Source organism: Eutrigla gurnardus (genome assembly GCF_963514095.1).
Source record: "Eutrigla gurnardus genome assembly, chromosome: 21".
Taxonomy (NCBI): Eukaryota; Metazoa; Chordata; class Actinopteri; order Perciformes; family Triglidae; genus Eutrigla; species Eutrigla gurnardus.
This window is the reverse complement of record NC_139932.1, coordinates 10,868,503-10,887,009: the sequence shown is the minus strand read 5'-3', so window position 1 is coordinate 10,887,009 and position 18,507 is coordinate 10,868,503. Positions and strand designations below refer to the sequence as shown.

At 42.5% G+C, this 18,507-nt stretch overlaps 1 protein-coding gene across 1 annotated transcript in view; it reads left to right on the top strand.

Annotated features, from left to right (window-relative positions):
* exoc4 (exocyst complex component 4) overlaps positions 1-18,409 on the top strand; it is a 106,600-nt gene extending 88,191 nt beyond the window's left edge. Inside the window, exons 17-20 of the mRNA XM_084039292.1 lie at positions 2,764-2,908; positions 5,534-5,712; positions 5,860-6,019; positions 16,423-18,409. Coding sequence (XP_083895418.1) covers positions 2,764-2,908; positions 5,534-5,712; positions 5,860-6,019; positions 16,423-16,660 — 722 coding nt within the window. The 3' untranslated portion in view covers positions 16,661-18,409. The remainder of the gene's footprint in view (positions 1-2,763; positions 2,909-5,533; positions 5,713-5,859; positions 6,020-16,422) is intronic.
* The last annotated feature ends 98 nt before the right edge of the window (positions 18,410-18,507 follow it).

Genomic DNA, 18,507 nt, shown 5'->3' with positions numbered 1-18,507 from the left:
TTTAAATACGACTTTAGCGACTTGCTAAATGACAGTTTTATATACATCAGGTTGTGCTAGCTGCACCAAACACTTGTTGTTAATGTTCCTTCCTTTGCTGCAAATAGACATAAAAAAAAGTCATAGATCATTCAATGTAGCGTTCAGGTTACTCAGCTGCGTTGGTTGTATTTATTTATTTGTGGCTTTTTGTTGTCAGTGTTGCGTTTCAGTGCTGGATTCTTTATCAATTAATGATTGGATAAGATGACTGGGGAGAATAAACAACATCCGCTAAATGCAATCAAATGAAGTCTATTAATGTCATTATGCTCTGCTCCCTTGAGAAATCACTGTGGATTTTTTCTCTTAAGACCAATCTTGTTTGTTGTTCCCGTGGCTCATTAAGCTGGTTTAATACTGATATTGCCAACATCAAGATCTAATCCTTTAGCACTTAGGTTTCTGCTGGTGGAGGCGGTCGCTAATGTAGATGTCTTGACTGTTGATTGACTTTTTCTTTCAATCCCAAACACACAACAAAACCCATAGTTTGTACGTCAGATTGTGAGAGTTTAAGCCAGTCATACAGTAGTTTTACCCTCACACTGGTTAAGTGTGAAACAGTCAGATGAACAAAAATAAATATATAGCCATCCTACCCCCTAATTATCTCAGAAATCACACGGGTTCCAGATGTGGTGACAATGTAATGGATTAAAAGAGGAAAGGAAGGCTAATAATTGGTTAACTTACTGCTTTGTGGAGCGAGAAGTGAGAGAGGACAGAACATTTTGATACCTGATTTTTTTTACACACACACACACACACACACACACACACACACACACACACACACACACACACACACACACACACACACACACACACACACACACACAAACACACTCCCACACTATCAAGAGGTTTACTCAAGGAGACAGTTAATTAGCAAGTAAGTTCCCACCATGTACATATAGCACTTCTACAGACCCAGACATAACACGCACACCTTTAATAAGAAATACAGTTTCCGGGCTTTATCTCTACATGTTAGACACACGGGGGGCCATAAGCGCAGCTGTCAGAGTGATGTCACATCACATCACATCCCCTCCCCCGGCGTGTTTGCTTTGTTGATTGGATGGCCGTGGCACATACCCAGCTGCTGTTTGCCTAAGCCAATGGTCTTTCCTCTTATCAGGGGTTAATTTAAAGTAACTGTAATGAGGACAGAAGCACCTATTCACCAGCGCATACAGAATATGCAAACATAAACACAGAGAAGCAATCACCCTGTGAAGGTGGCAAGGAGTTTCAAGCGGTGAATGAATTACGTGAACAGTAAGATGTGAACTTAAGTTGGCCTTAGTAATGTGTTATTACACTTTCTAAGAAGCACCTGTATTATATATATAGTATGTTCTCCATAGATGTATGTCTCTTTCATAAGTTCTCTCAAAGTTTGTTCCAACTGTTAAGGTCTGGTTGTCTTAAAGGTTTCTAGTAAATCAGTGTCTCCTATTAAACTTACTGTATTCATAAATTCATAAACATTTGTTTGTTAGCTGTCCTAATTAGCCATGCCGCTGGTGAACTATATCCATTCTTTAGTAGTATATGTATTTGACACATCAAAATGCAAATAGCCAGTGTGTTCTTCCCCCAAAAAGTGAATTCTGTGCATTGATATTCCTCATGTGTCACTTCCCAGCTGAAGGAAACCCAGGTTTTTGATTAAATCCTTTACCACCCACTTACCTTGAACATACTGCACATGTTTCCCAGTTAGCTGGAAACCTCAGAGGTAGCTGGAAAAACTCTCTTAGCTTCACAAGCTAATTTAAGTTCAGGGAAGTCAAACTGTCGGACTTCTATTCCAACAGCAACATTTCTAAATAAGAAAAATATATTTAAAAACTGTCATCAGTCGAGGGCAAATCTCCTTAAACTTTAGGGATACAATATGTGAATGAGCCCTTGTACAAGCAATGATGCTCACTATGTGCAATGATGCTCACTATGTGCAATGATGCTCACTATGTGTTTTTGGTGAATATCAGTCGAAGGTGTTGGTCATACAGAGGGAACACTAATGAACAGGTCGTGGCCTTACTTTAGACTTGGTGCCACTCGGTGCATGTGAGCCTGTGAGCATGCATGTGTGACCTTCGGAAGGGCAGGCAGGAAGAGTAACTGGGGAGCTGGCTTTGACTGCGGCACATCGATCCTGGACCCCTGCATTCTCCTGCTCAACAGTCACTCTTCGTACACACACACACACACACACACACACACACTCTCGCCTCATTGACCAAATAGACTTACATATGACTGACGGGGCCAATTTCTCTCCCTTTCCTCCCCTTGCTAATTTATGGCCATTGATCTCCACCGGGCTGAATTTATATACACTCATCATGCTCCCTGGCTCACACACACACACACACACACACACACACACACACACACAGGTCTTTTGTGTGGTTTACAACGCAGTGCACTGACACATGCTCCTGCTGTCTCAGCACAAGAGGTGAGAAGAAAGTACAAGAACACGCTGAAGGACTCAGGAATTGTGTGAAGTTGAGCTAATGGCTTTTATTTTGTGTGTACAGCATGAGCGGGTGTTATTTTGTCAGTGTGGCCGCAGGGGTCAGGGTCGACTACAGAGCAGCTAATAGGGCTTTAACAGATCGCTCAAGCACTCTTCAGCAGCCTTCAGATATTTAAACTTTATCCTGGATCTTTCATCCCATCTTTCTGTCTGTTCTGTCCACCCAGGTGCATCTCCGTGCTCGGCAGACAGCCAGGTGGTCGGTGAGAGTGAACGGAGCAGAGAGCAGATTCTCCAGACCCTAAGTGACCTGTCAAGGGGCTTCCAGGATATTGCCGACCGCTGTCTCCTGGTATTGCACCTGGAGGTCAGGTATGCAGCAGAAACTCACCCACGCTAGTCAGAAATTGCAGAAATGAAAACACACGTATGGGTTTTTTAAGGTATTGTTATTGTCATCTTATGATCTTGGCTTGTGGCCTCTGGCAGATCCTTTATGAGTGCTCCAAAGCTGATGTCACTGTGGGACTAGAAGTCATCAGGAATCCTTGCTTTCAAGTTTAAAATATAGGGTCAACCCAATCCAATTGATGTAAATAAAGTTCTTAAATCAATTCCTCTTATTTAATTGAATGTATTTACTTAACATTTGTTTATTAGTTGTTCTTATTAGCCATTTCGCAGGTGAAGCATATCCATGTATTAGTGCCAGTCATAGTCTTTACACCAATATACTCCGAGCTTAGTGCTCGTGTGTTTATAAGTTCCACGTTAAGATGTGCCACTGTCTTCTTTCCCAGGGTTGATGGATGTTAACTCAGTAGAAAAGCGGCACATTTAATTATATTTACTCCCCAGATTGCCAGCCGGTGCATCTTGATTAGTATTTCTGTCTTTGTCGTGCGTTTTCGGGGGTTTGCTATGTCTGTGCAGCGGTTGAATGATGCAAGCAGTCACTCTCTTCTTCTTCCCAAGAGCTGTGCATTGACATCACTTATCTGTGTCACTCCCTGAATGAAACACAAACCGTTACGGTATTACTTTAAATCATGTGGACAATAATTACCAAAAAAAAAAACACATAAGTTCCGGAGTCGAGCTTATACTTCGTCTTGAATATGTGTTTGTGTGAATGTCAATAACCAAGTTCATTTACCACACCATATACTTCCTTCCCCACAACCACTAATAGTCCTCAATCATCCCTCGCCCCCTCGTTCCATCCCTCCATGTACCGCCATTTCCCTCGAGACTATTGTATAGCTTATGCAATATTGTTTATGATTTCAGTAGAAAACCCTCCCTGAGGCTGATGTCTAGCTATACGCTACACTCCATTGACTCTCCCCATCTAGCGAATTTCCCCTGATAGTGGTACCAGTTAAATGAAGCCATGAGGAAGAGAGCAAGTGGGGAGTGAAGAGGAGGTGGGAGAGAGATGCGTGTGGAGGTTAAAGCGATGGTGGGGGGGGGGGGGTAAAGAAGGGAGATACAGTAGCTAAGTGGGAGAAATGATTGAATAGAGAGAGAGGGAAGTGCGGTGAAGGCACTGAAAATGTGGTGTAGTTGTTGGCGTCGCCTTAGGGGGAAGAGACATTCACCCATATCATTTTATACCTTTCTGCTCAGGGCAGTGTGATGATGGAATTATGAGAGTATTGACTCCTTAAGTCTAGACAGAAATGAGTGTTCTGTGGCCCTCGAGGACCTCCGACTAAGATGAAGGTGTTTAAAAGGGCAGGAAGATGTAGCACAGTGTTAAAGGTTGTGTTAAAATTCACCCCTCTACCCATTACAGTCCTAAAAGTAATATTAAAGATATGTGCTACCATGGTAATGAAATGTTAACATGGACTAACTAGAGCTAGTGTTTTTATTTTATTGTTACAGCCCAAAAGGGTATGCTGCTTAACAGTTATCAAAAATGAGAATGAAAATCAAAAAGAAAGAGTTAAATGTTAATGTTTTACCCTTTTCTTGTATTAGATCTCATGTAAAGTTAAATCAGCCTTGTTCGTGGCAGTTGGATATGAGTTTTTTTACCAAAAAAAAAAAAAAAGTCAATAGAATAACCCTTGAGCACAGTTGCTGATCCACAGTTACTGCTCACTGGCTAAGGTCATAAATCTGTGTTTGTACTGCATCTTCATTGGAATCTCCACGAAAAGAAATCTAGATATAATGGAATACGAAATGTCTACAATGCAGCGCTTTAGGCATAAAAATGAGCCTCTCTGGCATACACTCCATCAATGTTAAAACATGCTTTTGTTGAGTCAAACACAAATATTTCTAATGATATATATATACATATATATGTGTATATATTCTGGTCATTTGCAGACAGGTCAGTTAAAATAAAATGTAAACATTTTAGTCAAATATTACTTAAAGGTTCATATAAATATGTAAGTAGTAATTCATTTCTAAAACATCATTGCTTGAATGAGCGCAGGCTGACCTAAGATACCTGCAGGTCGGGTATCATTTTGTCATCAGGCGAGTTTTATTTCAACACAAGACCTGAAGTGGAAGACTTTTTTATGGGCAGCAGGCTGTAAATTTACTTGATGTTTAATTCTTTTTTAATACCTCTCGGAGTTGAACACCACACTGTATTTAGTGGTGCTCTTCAGATTGACCTTAACTAATCATATTTCTGGACTGAATGGTATCATGCAGTGATGGAGTGGTAGCTAAATAAGGTATTTTACAAGCATGTTTTGACAAGTGAGTCAAGTCTGCCTGTAAACTCTAAGGACATATTCTAAGGACTAATATAACCCACGCTTTCTCACCTCCACAGTTTATGAAACACCTTTATTTTTTCTCTCTACATCCTGTAATATTTTGAAACACACTTGTTATAGTTGAGCTGTTAGAGGGGCACTGTTTTTTTTATTATTACGGCACAATCAGATCTGAAATGTAAAGAGAACAAACATCTAATCTTCTGTCTATCCTTCAACTTCACTATCCTCCCACATCTCAATCCAGGGTCCATTGTTTCCATTACCTGATGCCCCTGACGAAGCAAGGTAATTATGCCATAGTGGCTAATGTGGAGAGCATGGACTACGACCCCCTGGTGGTCAAACTGAACAAGGACATCTCAGCCATAGAGGAGGCCATGGGGGCCGGCCTGCATCAGCACAAGTTCCAGTACATCTTTGAAGGTCAGTACAGACATAGGATGAGGTCTAAAGAGCTTCTTGAGAAATATGTCAAATTATAATTTTCACAGAGATTGTTAATCTTCTCTCTGCCTATCTGACAGTTGTTTATTTTCTCTTCCTCCCTCCCGTTATCCTCCCCTTCACCAGGTTTGGGTCACCTGATCTCCTGTATCCTAATCAACGGGGCCCAGTACTTTAAGCGGATCAGCGAGTCTGGTATCAAGAAGATGTGCAGGAACATCTTCGTCCTCCAACAGAATCTCACCAACATCACAATGTCCAGGGAGGCTGATCTCGACTTCGCCAGGTAAGAGTCCTTTTTACATGTACAGTAACACACCCCAACCAGAAAGCCTTTAGTTGTAGATGCACTTAGTTTCCACCGGCATGGGTTTGTAAAGGCTCACAACCTTGGAATGGAGTAGTTGGCAGAAAATATTTTTGTGCTGTCAGTGTCTCTAAATTGTCATGCGCTTGCCAACACTTTATAAGTGCTTGCTGTTTCCCTTGCGTTTTGCTGTTGTCATGGTGATAAAACCCCTGATATCACAGGACTTTCCCTTGAAGCCACGATAACAATAATAACCTTATAAATAGATATTTACATGTGTTAATGTGTTGAAATCTGTACTACAATCACTAGGGGATGATGATGATGCAGTGAAGATTTCTTAATTCTATGCATTAAATATAAAATCCAGGGAACCACATTATGAAGCCATCAAATCTGAAACAATACGCACAAGCTAATGATCGATTTAAATCACGTGATGTAATGGTACAGCTCTACTTCACACCTGCACAGACACACACACACACACACACACACACACACACTCGTCGATGCACGAGACAGATGGTCAAGTCAACTCTGTGTGTGTGCACGGTTGTCAGTGTTTATTTCATATTCATACATTTATATTTTTGTGAGTATACCTGCTGTCCAGCCTTGACAGGCAAGGGGGGAAATCAGTGCTCTGAGAGCTTTGTGGAGGAGGAGAAGAAGAAGAAGGAGAAGGAGAAGAACAAGAAGAAGAAGAAGGAGGAGGAGGAGGAGGAGGAGGAGGAGGAGGAGAAGAAGAAGAAGAAGAAGAAGAAGAAGAAGAAGAAGAAGAAGAAGAAGAAGAAGAAGAAGGAGGAGGAGGAGAAGAAGGAGGAGGAGGAGAAGAAGAAGAACAACAACAAGAACAGCAAGAAGAAGGAGAAGGAGGAGGAGGGAGGGAAGAAGAAGACATAAAGAGAAGGGTGATTCGTAGTATTCATAGATATTTTTTTTTTTATCCCTTTCAGAAACTTGTGTCCTTGACAGGAAAGAGTGTGATAGGAAGGGTGATGGAAAAGATGGCGAAAGAAAGGAGGGCTTGCGGGGAGGTAAATTGAAAAAACTAAGTGAATGGAAGTTATAGAAAAATATCTTTCACTGGAAAAGGCATAGAATGGAGTTGGAGAAGACGGCGTGGACGGGAGAGAGCGGAGTGAGAGATGAAAGTGAGAAAGGCACATAAAGAGAGAAAGGGAAGAAAAGGAGGAAGATGACATGAAACGAGTTTGCAAGGAGAAACAGAGTGAAAACTTTATCAGTCAGATTTTCTAACATTATTGCTCTCAGTAGGTATCAGTCTCTTTCTGCCTCCATGCTTTCTATCTTTCACAATACTCATATTCCATTATTTTGACGAAGGAGCAGAAGAAGTGGAACGTGTGCTTTCTTGGACAAATAAATGGACTTTAAATTGTTCTAAAAACATTTTGGCTACTTCCACCTGCTGAAAACCAACATTCAACCAACCTCAGTCTCCCTGCATCTCAAATGTGTTGTACAACTTGTTTACCTCTTATGCTTTGTTGTCGAGTTAATTAGCTTCTTTTGTGTGTCATGTATTTGAGTGGATAGGTGCTCTCTGTTTGGACATCGCTATTGTTTGTAACGTGCCGATATTGCAAGCCAAGTTTCCCTCCGGGGGGGAAAAGAAAAATAGACAAAGAAGTAAACTGAAATGTCCTCTACTGTACTGGATGTGGAGTACCATTGATTACTGCGTTATTTCTACCCTCTGTCAACTTTGATTATGGAGAAATGGCAGTGATGGCTTTTCAGTCCTTTTTTTCGCTCTTTCTCCCACTCTCTGATTACGAGGCGTGGGCGGTGTGGAGGTGTTGATTGGGAATTGCAGAGTGCATTGTTTACACATTCATGGCTTTTGGATTGGCCGGCCTCCGGCTCCAAGACACAGCAACACACACCCTCACACAAACACACACACACACACTGCCACATACGCACATGTGGTTATGTATCCCTTTGCTCTCACCCAAGCACACTTAGCCAAGCCAATCAGCATTTTTGAAATCACCATATTTATGTTTAGGACATGAATATTCATAAAGCGTGCTCCGCAGCTCACACCTGTGATTGGAAGTGACCATACGGCTTGTATGAAAGTATGATGAAGATGAAATTATGCATTTGGGGCTCACTAAGAAGGAAAGGTTTCCTTTTGAAAAGATGTAGACTCTCATTTCTGATATCGTTTGGCATAAATATAGCATGAAAGTGTATGGATGAAACACCGCCATGCCCACATATACACTATGTGCTCTGACTCCGTGAGTTAGTTACTCACTTATTCCCTGGTTCTAATTTATTATCTCTATTTGAGCGTCTTAAATGGAAAATTGAGAAAAGAAATTAGCGAGACAAATTGCCCGCCCACCATATCGTGACTTTTGAATGAGGTGGTTTAATACTGACAGTTGAAAATTAGTTGAAATATAGAATAAAATAGCACAAATAGAGAATTTCTGCCATGTTTCAAAGAATATGTGCAACCACTTGACAAAATCAATTATTTAGAAACTGAATCCTCTATATCTCGGAATTGAAGCCTCCAGGTGATGACATGCTCACAAACTGTACGTAGTATTTTCAAACAACAGTTTAGTTGTAAAGATATTTGCGAAAACTAGCGTTGGCCAACCATTATGAGCAGTGAAAAAGCAGGCTGAGGCAGATGGACTAGAAGGTGAGAAAAGCGCTATATAAATGCAGGTCCATAATGTTCAGACTTTACCACCTTGAGAGAAACACGTGAATTGAGGAAAGGAAATGACCACAGTGGGAAGCCTGCTTTTGAGGAAGGCTGCAGAAGTTTGCCTGTTTTCCCATGTATTGTGCATGTTAATCTACGTGTATGCTGTGGCTGTGTGTGTCTGCATCTGTGTGCTTGTATGGCAAAGAGAGAGACCTGGACAAGGGCACCGCAATAACCACTGGTCTGAGGTAAATCTAAGGAGAGACCCGGTAACCAGCACTGCAGAACACAGGGAGCCTCTCTCTCACTCCCCTTTCTCTCTTGTGGATTGTGATGAAAGATGGGGAAACAGTGCCACCCTGTGGCCGAATCCATGTTTTTTAAATGCAGTATAATGCTGTGAAAACCAGCAGTATGTCAGTTGTTCAGGTTGTTGTTGTTGGCAGGGTGTTAAAACCCATATGCTAGGTGTACGTGTGACCATTTGTGTTTGTATGGAAAGGTCCTATGGCAGCCTGTTGTCTCTCGGTCGGAAGTTTGGCAGCGATATCAGCCGGCAGGTCAAGGTCACACGAACGCACACACCTCAACACCGACGCACAGGTGGACACACACACAGACCATCTGCTCAGGAACAGTTCAGGGGCTCCGTCCTAGACTGCAGAAATGTGTGTCACTGGAGTGTCACATCTGTGTGTATTGACTGCTTCCTCAACCTTGTGACTCCATTGATCTCCTTTCGTTGTCCTATGTGTCCACCTCTCTCTCTCTCTCTCTCTCTCTCTCTCTCTCTCTCTCTCTCTCTCTCTCTCTCTCTCTCTCTCACCTTATAGTGATTACCAGTTTCTTGACAGAAGCAGAGATGATTAAAGGTGATGCCGTTGGTGCTTCTATTTTTAAAGACAACAATAGCTCCCAAGGAAAAAAAAAACTCAAAAAGTTTCAATAACTTAGCGTTGCCTGGTAACGATCCACTCCAGCCTAAAATAATTAGCTGTCACCGAGATTTGGATGTTGTTTTTATTTTAGCACTGCTTGGTTAACAACTGACCTCAAAGCATAAGAAAATGGCAGTTTTCTTTTTTTCCCTTTATCTCATCCAGTTCCATTTCTGCTCTGCCCATCACTTTGATAGTTTCAGCACTAGTTATGTCAGATCAGGTGAGGGCTGGCTTAATGTCATGGAGTCTACGCTGGGTGCCAAAGCTATAGGATCATTTAAAAATGTGTGTGACTGCATTAAATACACTCATGGACTCAGCCTCAAATTACCATTCTATTAGAACAAAGCTTTTGAATGCAGCACACCAGCTGACAAACCTTCTGAAACCACAGACACAACAAGAATGTCCTTCGGGCAAAAGTAAATGCAAATACACCTTAACCTGTTTGTCTGTGTAAATTTATTCTATGCCTGGCGTCACACCATTTAGGGTATGTGGGCTTTCTCTCCCCCCCCAGACACACTGAGATGTAACACACACACACCCGCTAACACAAACACGCATACGGTGGAGCTCTGAGCTGCCCGGTGACCCGTGTAGGCAGGTTGCGGGGGCTGTCATAACATCCCGAGCTAACCAGCGAGCCCCTTAGCCCGTAGCTAGGCTAAACACCAGTCTGACAGGCTCGCTGCAGAGATGCCCCAGAGTGCAGCCCGTCGCACCCACCTGTCTGCTACTGGAAATTACTATGTGTGGATTGGACAAGAACCTTGTGTGCTGTGTGTTGTCCTGAGGTGTACCGCCCCGGCCCCCGCTAAGATCCAGTGTGTGCGTGCAGGCACATAAACCCCCCAGTGTGTGTGTGTGTGTGTGTGTGTGTGTCGAGGTGACAGGCCGGTGTGTCTGCGGAGAACGTGGTAATAAGTACAGTTGACGGCCGTGTCAGGAGGTAGTGGGTGTCAACAGATAAAACTGTTTGTATTTAGGCCTCACTTCAGTACACCATCACTTCGCTCAGCTTCCGTCTCCCTTCCTGTCACCTTGTGTGTCTCTCTTTATCTCTCTCTCTCTCTTCCCTCCTGCCTCGGTCCCTCTTTCTATATTTTTCCTTTCTTCGCTACCATCCAACCACCACCTCTGTTGAATTGTTTTTTTTTCATCCCCGTTGCCTTCTTCTTCCAGCTCCTGCACGCACACAAAACAGAAGCAAAGGAAGGGCTTCTGTTTTCTCTGTGTGTATGTGCAACATGCCATGATGATGGTCTTTGCTGTGTGTGTGTGTGTTTGTGCACCTTACAGCATGATGACACTGGCGTTTGCTGATGAAGCCAGTGTGTGTGTGTGTGTGTGTGTGTGTGTGTGTGTGTGTGTGTGTGTGTGTGTGTGTGTGTGTGTGGGCCGCAGCATGATGGGACTGGTCTTTGCTGATGAAGCTTTCGTTTCAGTGTCTCTGCAGACTTTACCTCATTACCAGTTGAGAGACAAAGGCACTGCTTTGGAGGGAGAGAGAGGGGAGGAGAGGGAGAGACACTTGTAAAAAAAACTACATCCACACAAAGCTGACTTATTTTGAAAACACCATTTAAATATCAAAATGACTACTTGAGCATTTTCACATCATTTTTTTTAACGATGCCTCTTCTTTTAGAGCCAAAAGTGCTGCAAGATTTATCTCCATTTTTTCAATTTATACCATTTTTTGTTTCCACTTTTTAGTGTCTGTAGCACCTGAATCTGTTGTTGTAGCAACAGGTCTTGATTCCAGCTGATGGAGAGGTTCAACCACAGTCTCTCATCCGTTCATCCTCCTCTGTCTTCACCTCATATTTCTCCCATGAACACGCCGATAGAGGCGACCTGTAATGGCCTTAATATTGTACGCCCCGGGAATGAATTGTGCCGATTCTTGTCTTTGTCATTCTTTTCTTTGTCTTTTTCTTCATGACTACATCTTTTCGTCTGTGTTTCTCATACATATCTGTCTATCCGATGCTGCTCCCACGCGTCATTAATTAACTTAATATTCTTTGTATACAAGGAAAGGGAACGGGAAGGGGGGGGCTAATTAAGATTAAATAGAAAGCGGAGGCATGTTGGTGCATACACACACATGCTGGCTGATTTCTACAGCAGTGCTCTTCTAGACTGGACTTCTAGTGGAAGCAGGAGGAAATTGGACATAAATAGAGAGAGACTTTGAGGAAGAAGGCAATCAACAACAAATCACTTTGGTTTTGTGCTGGTTTCATTAACTAGCTGTATCTTCAACTGATAAAAAGACGTGTGTGTGTGTGTGTGTGTGTGTGTGTGTGTGTGTGTGTGTGTGTGTGTGTGTGTGTGTGTGTGTGTGTGTGTGCGCGTGTGTGCGTGTGTGCGTGTGTGCGTACGTGCATGCATGTTTGTGTGTGTGTGTGTGTGTGTGTGTGTGTGTGTGTGTGTGTGTGTGTGTGCGTGCGTGCATGCATTTGTGTGTGTGTGTGTGTGTGTGTGTGTGTGTGTGTGTGTGTGTGTGTGTGTGTGTGTGTGTGTGTGTGTGTGTGTGTGCGTGCGTGCATGCATTTGTGTGTGTGTGTGTGTGCGTGTGTGTGTGTGTGTGTGTGCGTGTGTGCGTGCGTGTGTGTGTGTCACCGGGTGGGCCTTTCTTGATGGTCGGGTGCTGAGAGATTTTAATCGTATTAACAGACCTTACCCTGTTTGCCAAATGGATTTCCAACTGCTTGGATAATGAACTGTTTGAAAGTGTTTTCAGCACACACTAACATACATCACTCAGACACATTGATAGACACACACACACACACACACACACACACAGGCAAACACACCTTTGTACACTGAATGGAGGCCAGATTGCCAGCTGTCCTCACATTGAACACACACACACACACACACACAACCAGCCGTCTTCCTGTTGATGCAGCTTTTCTGTTTTGATATTCGATGGTACAAACAACAAACAGCACAGTGGATTTAATACCCCATCATCAGTAATAAATGAGCATCAGTGGATCAGCTTTTAACAAATCCTGTGTGGTCTTTTTCCTAAATGCATCACTGCCAGGTGAATTATAGATGCTATTATTCTCTAGTTAAGCCCTGTTTTATGGCACTGATTAAGTGTTTTTTATGTTCACTTGGTGGCTGCTGCCGCATCAACAGCTACGGTCCAAAGCTTTGCTGTTGTTTTACTGTTAGACGCCCCGTAAATGAGCAAGCATTTTTGCATTTCCGGTTCCCTCGTCTTGAATTCAACCCTTTTTTTGGAGTGGGTTTTTGGTTAGATGCCTGAAATAAGACATAAGTTTAAAAGATTTTAACGTTTTGTTCTACGATATTAATACGTCAGTACATCTCATTCGTGAATTTTGAAAAAAGGCAGTTGCTATCAAGTGGCTGAATGAGATTACACAATATAGTCATGCAGACGAGTCCGCATTTACAGCCCTGTTCTACTTGTGCATTGATATCCTAATGTTAGCTTTTGTAAAACGTGTTGTTCATTTGTGAAGCTTGTCTTGCTGAACTAACTGTGTAGTTGTCATTGTGTTTACCACAGAGCGTATTTTCTGCTATAATCCGAAACCCCACTGGCTTTTCGTCGAGGCAAACAATGCCACGCTAACTTTCGGAGTTGGCCTCCAAAAATACGACATCCTTGCACCGCTCTATTGCTTTTTCAGACTGTAGAAAATTGTCCAAACATAATTTGGTGTGACTGGTGCTCTCAGTCATAATTTGAGTTTTTTAGCAGTGCTGTTTGTTGTTAATTTCCCACCATGTGCATAATTTACTCCTCTACCAGAAGGGTTTTCTTAATTGAAACGGTGGGCTGAGCCTACGAGCTCGTCAGTCAGTCAGCCAACGCAGATCCAACAACAAGAACTTGGAGATCATTTGCACTGGGACCACTTACTTAAGTACGGTTTAAATGTTCATTCATCAATATTTGTGCAAAATACCCACAGCCTGTCCCAGCTCACACTGGGCGACGGGCGAATGCACCCTGGACAAATCACAATCTGTCACAGGAGTCATATAGATGTATATGGCATGAATTAGCACCCACGTACCTTATCAACTGTGGAACTAAAAACAACACTAAACTGTACAAAGTCTTTAATCACAGAGGTTTGCAATAATTATGCTCCTTTAGAAAGTCAGAATTGAACCACCTCACATATTCAGGTGCATTTTTAGTGCTCTGCTCAAAATCAGTGGTTCCTTTCCTCAGCTAAGCTGCTTCCCATTGAGAGCTGAGGATGGATATTTGAATGAGGCAGCCCTCTGTTCAAATCTTCTTCCTTCCACAAAAGAAGTGCGTGTTTTCTTGAAGTGTTTTTCCTATTAGATCAAATAACAGGATTTTGCCTGAAGCTTTTGCTGGGTTTGGGAAATGAAATGATAATGCTTTTTTATTTCTACATGAGGTAAATGTGCCAACACCTTCCGTGTGGATACAAACGTATAGAAAAGCACGGCGCACGTTCAACAGCGCCGGCATTGAGACATTATCGCAGACACGCGGCACATTTCATTATGAGATAAAACCACATGTGGGACGCGTCTTTATCCCGCTCTTTTGACTTTCTTCTGTCTTGCCCCCTGGTTAAGGAGTAAACCATTGTGACCCTCATCAATATTGACAAGCCTATTCATGAAATGAGCTCAAGGATGGAAAAATGAACAGACCTTGGATAGCAAATTGAGAGCAGGGTGGAGAACGAGACGGAATGCAAATGCTTCGATGACCAAGGGCATTTCTTGTCAGGGGAAGGCCAAAAAACAGATATTATGCTCCTCTATTTCTCACTCATCTCTTCAGTCATCACTCTTTTCCCCTTCTCCTTTGCGTCTCTCCATCTCCATCTCATTGATTGTACCCCTCCATTACTTTTTTCTACTGTTGAATCCCCCAAAATGACAGCACATAAAACACCTTGGAACCGAAACTCCCCGAGTGCTCATTAAGGCCTTGTTAGCATCGAAAATTATCATCTCAAGTAGGGAATGGGTCGTGGGTGGTTGATGGAGCTAAACAAATGACATAAGGAATCCTTTTTCTAGCCAAAGTGTCTTTTTACTGCGCCATATCAGAAATCACCGCAGATTTAAATCCATTTACTTTCAACTTTCCCTTGGCACAATAGAGAGCTTAACCCTCTTTCTCCAGACGCTTTGATGGACATAATTATAAATCATTCTGTATCTACGACGCCACACAAAGAGCGATTTGGAAACAGGTGGACCCAGCATTTGTCAGAGCTACAATCATCTCTCTTCACTCAACGACAAAGGAGCCGAAGCCCACTGCTTTTGAGTGACGGGCATCTGCCTTTAGATAAGACGGCCTGTCAATGCTAGTGAAGGAGACTTCTTTTGGAAAGTGTTTCAGTGTTGCATGGAGACGCAAGCTCTCTGCATATATTGCTACTCTTGTTACACGGGGAGCCATAAACCATGTCTGGAGGTGGAGTAGCGTGAGCAGCATGTTAGCGGCTTCAGTCCTTCTTCCTTGTGTGGGCACAGGATGCGTTCAGGCACACTATAGAGTCAAGGTCACCTGAGTCTTGGCAGAGTGCGATGCCCAACACACGGTGTAAGAAACTCAACAAACTCGCTCAAAAGTGAAAGGATTAAGAAATATCGAACCTGGTGTTTTTCACGTAACACAAAAATGACCACATGATCACTGTGAGGAACCCAACAGAAGAACTGCTAAATGGACTTTGTGATGACATCATTTTATAAATAAATAATAATAATTAACACGATTTCTTTCCCCTAATTTTTAACATACATGCCAAAATACAGTTTGTATGTACCTCACCTCTTGTCCTCTTGCTCGGACTGTTTGAGAATTAGATTTGTCCTATAGCCGGAGGTGGATTGTGGTGAAATCTAGTCTGCTGTGTGCCTGAGCTTTGTTGTTCCTGTGTGTGTTTGTGGCCAACACAATCCCTCACACATACACACTTTTCAAGGTATTTACATGTTTTGCCCCCGAGCAAATAATAGGTGTCCGTCGTGCATCCCGACTGCTGGATGTGTGAATTATGAATTGCGTTACTTTCCTAGTCCATTTGTAAGACTAAATGTTGTCTATTGTCTCTGAATGTATTCTAATGAGCATAACTTTGCTCACATACACAGGAGGTAATTCAGTAAAAAAAAAATAAAAAAAAAACACATTCCAGCAGTAAATATTAAAATGAAAGTGAATACAGTCTCTCCTCACTTCTATCTGGCTTATTTGACCTTTTATGTCTGATGTTTTTGTCAGCAGTTGGAAGTACTGCTATTCTCCAATACTCCCCTTATACTCTCCCTTTGTGCTCTTTCGTTATCAGTATGTACTTCATGGTCTTTCTCAAGTGGCCCTTTGTGGCATCAGGTCCTGTTTAAAGACCTATTAATTCTACTCACAGCCCTTTCCTCTTTAGGCTCTGTCAACAGTGTTTCATTAAAGCGGTCTCAGTAGTTTGTAGCCGGTGAGTGTTTTCCTTCTACCTTCATACACCCGGTGGCGGCCGGGTGAAGACCCTTTTAAGAAAATTGGGTTCGACAGCAACAGCGGTTAGTTTGGCTTTTGTGTTTCCCTGTTGTTGATGTTGCTCTTTTTGATTCTGCACCAGAACAATGAAAAGGGGAATATAAAGGTGTTTTCCTTACCTTACTTTCCTCGTTGATAACCTTTTGACATGTTCCCTCTCTTTCCCTCGCATCTCTCCTTCCAGGCAGTACTACGAGATGCTCTACAACACCGCAGACGAGCTCCTGAATCTGGTGGTGGACCAGGGCGTTCGCTACACGGAGCTGGATTACATCAACGCCTTGTCCTTGCTCCATCGCAGCCAGACGGGTGTCGGGGATCTGAGCACCCAAAACATCCGGCTGCAGAGGCTGAAGGAGATCATCTGTGAGCAGGCGGCCATCAAACAGGCCACCAAGGACAAGAAGATCACGACAGTGTAATGACAAAACGGTGCAGGGTCCGGAACGGGGGGTCGAGACCTCTGTCTCACTTTTTTTTTTCTTGTGTGAATCGGTTCATGGATGCAAGAGTAAGGAATGGGAGTTCAAGAATTGGGTTAAAAAACATTGAAATAGAAGCTTGCTCTAGACGTAGATCATAATGTGTGTGAAATCTGTATATATATATATATATATATATATATATATATATATATATATATACAGTATGTGTGTGCGTATGCAGTCCTTGCTCACTCTAATTACCGCTGCAGACTTTGCAAGTCTAGTTTGCTATGTATCTATGTGATAAGGTAACCTACACTACGCTGTCCATTTCCACTTTTTGAAAAGAAACCCCAGTTGCGGCGCTCGTACTTCAACCGTGACTCCGGCTGCAGATAAAAGGCGATTGTCTTGGACACTCACCCGAACTCAGGCCCCATCTCATCTCATTTTCCTATTAGATCTAAACTGCTGCTCTCATTTACACCTCTATCTCTCCTCTCCTGGCAGCCCCACGAGCCCACTGATTCTGTCTGCAATAACAGATGCCAGATTAGACCGTCTGAATGGGGCCACATCTTCCGCCTGCTGCCAATTTTCGGTCGGTCCCCAAAGAATTCCCGAGCCGAGAATTGTATCATAACTACGGCTGTAAAAAAAAATCTGTTTATGTGTCCGCTTTTTTATAGTTGGTGCAGTAAACTAGCGTGGAAAGTTTTGACCTCATTCATATTTTTTTACAAATTGGACAACAAAGACGCCGTAATTAAGATATTTTTTGCTGATATCCGTTTCAGAGATAAGGTTTATTTCAAATCCAACATACCGCAGTGGAATGACTTACACTTTTCTGTGTTAAGCCGTGTGTGAGCAAGTATTTCATCATACTAGCTCTGTAAACTGAAACTGGCACTTGTGAATCTTTATTTTGTTGTCTCTGCTACACGCGCGTCACTCTTTTTTAAAATTAACTAAACATACGAGCTCAAGAGAGGATCACAAATCATTCCCCACCCTGCAACCCTCCCTGTTTTTTAGTTCATTAACTTGGGTGAGGAGTACTTAACGAGAGCGGGAGAGGGGAATGGGAGTGTTGTCAATACAGCGGGCCAGGCGCTGGTCTCCCTGAAGCCCACAGAGCAATCCATCATAATGACACATCGGCTGGGATCGATGGGAAAACAACCATGTAGCCACGGAGGGGGTTCGTCTACCACGCTGAAACGTACACTCGGTGTAAAAATCTCAAATCTGCTCATTCAGCTGTTCACTTAAGAGCTACTTTTGAAATGTTATACATGGGAAACTTTAATACAATGTTAACGGACTGTGTCATTTCACACAAAGATAGTATTGTACAATTATCCCAAGTCCAGAAGGCTCATGCATTGGACATACTCCAAATATGCTAATTCAAACCACTCCTGCTCTCCATGCTTTTTTATCCATGAATGAAATATGTAAAATATAATTATGGTTCATTTTCTTATGAGACTAAAATCTGCGTTTTGTGTTTCTTTTTCTTTATTTTGCACACCTGCAACCGAAGTCATTTCACTGTTTCAAGTAAGAATGTGTTGAAATCTATACATGTGTTATTCTTGGACAAGTTTAAAGATCCTCATCATTCCTCTGCTCGTCGAGTGTCATCTTCGAAGCGCTCTGAAATGTTTGTCTAGTCTAAATAAAGCACCCACGGTCTGTTAATGCTGATACACTAAAAAGAAATAAATCCTTCAAATTCCACTGTGTTTTTTTTGCTATTTTGTATTGTTCTCTTTGTGCGGGCGCATAACAGTCATATTTTCCATGGTAGTGCAGCTCACAGTGACACCTTTTCCACA